General features: G+C 38.9%; 1 protein-coding gene across 11 annotated transcripts in view; it reads right to left on the bottom strand.

Moving 5' to 3' along the window:
- The window catches only part of LOC107623266 (craniofacial development protein 1), a 5,826-nt gene continuing 3,740 nt past the window's right edge, over positions 2,604 to 4,689 (bottom strand). For 3 of the 11 annotated variants that reach the window (XM_021114289.1, XM_021114292.1, XM_021114293.1), the window contains 4 exons: positions 4,196 to 4,276; positions 3,940 to 4,082; positions 3,638 to 3,823; positions 2,604 to 3,362 (listed from right to left, as the gene is read on the bottom strand). In XM_021114289.1, the coding sequence (XP_020969948.1) occupies positions 2,994 to 3,362; positions 3,638 to 3,823; positions 3,940 to 4,082; positions 4,196 to 4,276 (779 nt within the window). In that variant the 3' untranslated portion in view covers positions 2,604 to 2,993. Of the gene's footprint in view, positions 3,363 to 3,637; positions 3,824 to 3,939; positions 4,100 to 4,195; positions 4,277 to 4,491; positions 4,591 to 4,689 lie in introns of those variants that run through there. The other 8 variants (XR_002356475.1, XR_002356476.1, XR_002356477.1 and 5 more) reach the window with 5 other exon arrangements.

Genomic DNA, 4,689 nt, shown 5'->3' with positions numbered 1-4,689 from the left:
CAAACGCAATATATATATATATATACAAATACAAATAGATTTCTCTTTCATACTCCTCGATTATTTACATAAATCATACATAATTATTATTATATATAATATATTATCCATTATTAACAAATTCAAAAATTGAGACATGGGGATATTAGTATATTACTAAACATCAAGAGAAAGGATAACCAAATTACATGGCTGGTACAAATACAATACCTGAAATGCTTTTATAAATAGAAATTTAAAAGGGATATAATGGTACAATAAACCATGGTCTTCTGAAGAGAAAAAACCATGAGAAGAATGAGACTACCACTGCGAATCATATGCTCGTTGGCAAATATACGCCATCCCTTTCCAAAATACCATTCTCTTGAAGTACTTGGTCGACAACGGCCATCTCCATGAAACTGATTGGAAGTCTAAATCAATTCCAAGCTAAAACTAATTAGAGATGTGAAATGGATGGCCTCACTAAAGAAAGTGCACAACTATCGGGAAAACAAAATGTGTTAGTTCAACGATGACATCCTAAGAAAAAATGATAATAACTTACCAGTATATTCTCGTCGAATTGGTATTTCAATACCCTTTTCTCAACCACAATTGCATCGGGAATGAACAAATACTTGCTAAAGTGGTTGGATACAGCAAATTTCCAATACAGCAAATCATTGTAGGATAGCAGATAACTAATCTCATAAAAATTGACCAAAGTGTTCACGGAACAACTATGATTTGGAAAAGAAGTTGCTATAAGATTCCAAAATGCAGGAATAGAGTAAGCACTGCAACATATCTGAACTTTGTATGGATGCACCCAACAAAAAATGATTTGAAGAAATCCTCTTCTTCCTTGTGCTCAACAACCGCATAATTAAGCCCATGTAAAATTTCCCGATCAGAGCCAATACAATAACCTCCAATCTTAATCATTGCATCACCAAGCACACCAGGCCTATTCATCAACAACATAACAATATAGAAAACTCCATTACCACCATACGCGAAAAAAATCAAAGCACCATCGACGATGTTATACACACACCTGATGAGACGAAAGCCTTCCACTAAAATACCGGTGGTATCTAATTTTTAGAGTTTCATAGGAAAGCATTGGCCAGCAAAATCAACGAACTTGACCTCAGAGCCTAGATCGTTCGTGTATTTAGCATAGAAATTTTGCGGTAGAGCGAAAATGACCTTTGCCAACATAAAAAAACCAAACTCAACACAGTAGATCTAGAGCACGGTGGTATCAAATCACCGACAAATCAATGACTCAGTCTTACCAGGGATGAGTCGAGGCAAAATACCAAGGTGCACGAACATTTCGCAGTGCTGGAATGCATCCCAAATGATGTGTTCATCACTGGATCACTGAATATCAATTCACTGTTGAGCGTAAAAGTGGAAGGAAAATTGGCAACCATAACTAAAAAAAAATTTCCCTCTTACATGCAATCCAGAAACATAACACGAATCGCTTTGCTTCAACATAGTTGACTATTAATTGATTACCTGATATGTATAAGCGACGCAGACCAACTATGGAGATACCCCAATGGAATGAACCAAAAATATTAGAATAGTTAGGAGAGATTACTGCAAGTACCGTGTAAAGCGACGAAAAAGTTATATGGGGGTAGGGATGGCAAAATTTCCCGAGACGCGGGATCCCTGCGGGGACTGCCCCGAATGGGGATTCGATTGTGGGGAATTTTTCTCGCGGGGATGGGGATGGGGGACGAAATTCCTCCGAAGCAGGCGCGGGGACCCGAGTGGGATCCCCGCCCCGTCCCCGCTATTTCCCGAAATGTATAAATTCTTTGAATTATCCTTAATAGTTTATTTCTCATATATGTTTTTTAGACATTTCTCACACACATATATATAAAAACCCAAAACTCCTAATCTTTATTTGCATAACCCTTCTTCAATTCAGATATTTCTAAGGCAGTCCATACTTCATCCAACCTCTCTGCAGCCACCCCCTCGTCACCCTTCTCACCGCATCGTCACACCTCACCGTGCCATCACCCTTACCGCGTCGTAATTTCTTTTTGCGGCGTCCCTTTTCGTAACTCTGCCGTCGTGTCCATTCTCCTCTCTGTTTCCGCGTCTCCCATCTAGTCTACTACTTTGTCCTTTGGCTCGTCGTTGTGTCCCCATTGCGTTATTTCGAAAGAAGTCACCATTGTGTCATTTAGACTTTTTTGTATAAAATCTTGCAATTTTTGTATAAGATAGATACTTGTAGCTCTATTCATATGGAAATTAATAATTAGTTAGAACTATTATGTACATGGGGAATGGACGGGGAATGGGGATGGGGATCAATATTCCCCCACGGCGGGAAATGGGGCGGGGATGGGGAGCAAATCTGAGGGCGGGGATGGGGAGAAGGGAAGCATCCCCCGCCCCCACCCTGCCCCATTGACATCCCTATATGGGGGAGTCAAAGCAGGACCATCAGAGAGTTCTTTTTAACCAGCTATAGACAGTAATACCCACTTTATATCAAAGCCATTTTCCATTCATGCAATCGACATATACTTTTCCTATACACCACATATATAATATATAATATAAATGTATAAATATATAAATTGTTTTAAAAGAACAGTTACCATTGATATTTGTTATGCCCCTTACGAATGTATTTCGTAATATGGCGTGGATAAAGGGGCTAAATAATAAGTAGCTTTGATTCCTGATATAGATAGATAATCCTAAATTAATACCTCACGAAATAAAACATTTATTGTGTTTTTGGACACATCCCCATTGTTGTCTAAGATCAGCAACCTTCTTACAGCATTATCAACTGTGTGGAAGAGTCTGATCCTTGTTAAATAAAATGGCCATGCCCCTATTAATGATCATAGATCCTACTCTTAGGAGATCAAGACCTTCCCAGTTCCCAGGAACAATAGCCCCTGGAAAAACAACTCCCAATTGAACCATACTTCAACGATAGGAATTCTACACTACTTCTATCAGTCATATGGCTCCTCTCGCATATCCGTCCGCTTCCTGGCTTGCAAAGCCAGTCTTGCATCTCTCTCCCTCTCGAACTCACGGTAATCTGTTCGCTGCAAGAAGGAGACCTTATCTAGATACTGGTCTGAACTCCTCTTGTAAGCATCAAGCTCCCCTTCCAGTTTATTTTCTTCCTTAAACTCTCCCCAGTCCATTTTGGTCTTATCAAGTACACTGAGCTTCTGCTTCTTCTTGATTTGTTCAAGAACAGCATCCACCGCAGAAGGTGCAGCAATTTTGGCTCTTTCCATTGCCTCCTTTGAGTCAGAATCTAAGAGTTTCTTTACTTCAATGTCTTGACCAGCAAAGTCCCTAACCTCAGTAATCTGTGAAAGGAAACAGATGAACAAACAGTGACAGAGAACTCAACGGTTCAAGTCATGCAATTGGCAGTGGTAAAATAAATAATATTGGAACTACATATAACACATACAATTAAAGCCAGAATTATTTCAAAGGCTTCATGCTATAATTCAAGGATGTTAATATATAGATCCTTAAACTTTGGAAATTTAGAACATGAGGAAATAAATCAATGCACAATCCCTTAAGTCTTCTATGTGTTTCCCCCTACTTTTGGGTCAAATGAGAATGTGCTTACCACAAGTTTACCCTTGCTAGAGGAAGAAGCAGCAGCATCATCTTTCACTGCTGCAAGAGCAGCAGCAGCAAGCTTCTTGGCTTCATCATTTGTATTGCTCTGCTCCATTACAGTCCCATTACGGGTAGCGGCTTGCCCAACAGATTCAGTTGCCTTTGGTGCTAACCCCAGATATGACAAACAATTCTGTGTTCGAAGTTATTAAATTAGGAAGTTATTAAACTCATGCTAACAACAGCTAAAAGAGCTTTATCTAGAAATCCTATGGTTCATAGACAAAGAGAGCAACAGTAAGGTCTTACAAAAGCTCCCTTCTTTGCAGTTCTTTTTGGAGTGGAATTAGACTTGCTTGCAAAACTTCTGAGGATATCATTAGATACTCCTTTCTTCATTTGTCCCCACATGGCATCAACTTGAGCTTTTATTTCTATCAAGACAAGGACGACTTTAGGGAATTTGTCACTACAATCATCAAATCTCTAATCATCGAGACAGCCATCCTGAGGAAAACATAAGTTTTAAACACGCAGATGAAAACATAAATTCAGAAATCCATACTTGTATCATCCTGCTGTGTTTCCAGGCTTGTCCCTGGAACAGATTCTTTGACAGACTCAGCAGAATTTGCATTGATGGTATCTGAAACACGAAAAATTAAGTTGTTATCCAAAGGCAAATCCATCTTATATCCACAGATACAGACAGATTATGATAAACTACAAGGCATGCTCCTTGAGCCACAAAACCACATATTTTCACTTGTAAAATTTTATGAGCTGCTTAAATTAACATAATTCGAATTTCCTGGAACAAGGACTTATAAAAACGTGTATATCCAATCACAAAGTACTTATCTTCACCTTTCCCCAAAAGTGTAAGCAATCAATGCAAATAAAAACGAGCCTACAGCTAGAATTCAGACCGTGGCAGCATCCACCAAGAGTAAACCAAAACTACAGTGGCCATATGAAAAAGAAAAAAAAAGGGTAAAATTTGTTTATAAATTAGGGGTTTTACATCTGCATTAGCACCTTACAGTCTTACACAGTCCG

This window comes from Arachis ipaensis, chromosome B10, assembly GCF_000816755.2.
Source record: "Arachis ipaensis cultivar K30076 chromosome B10, Araip1.1, whole genome shotgun sequence".
NCBI classification, from domain to species: domain Eukaryota; kingdom Viridiplantae; phylum Streptophyta; class Magnoliopsida; order Fabales; family Fabaceae; genus Arachis; species Arachis ipaensis.
The sequence above is the reverse complement of the archived record's forward strand: the minus strand, read 5'-3'. Positions and strand labels throughout refer to the sequence as shown.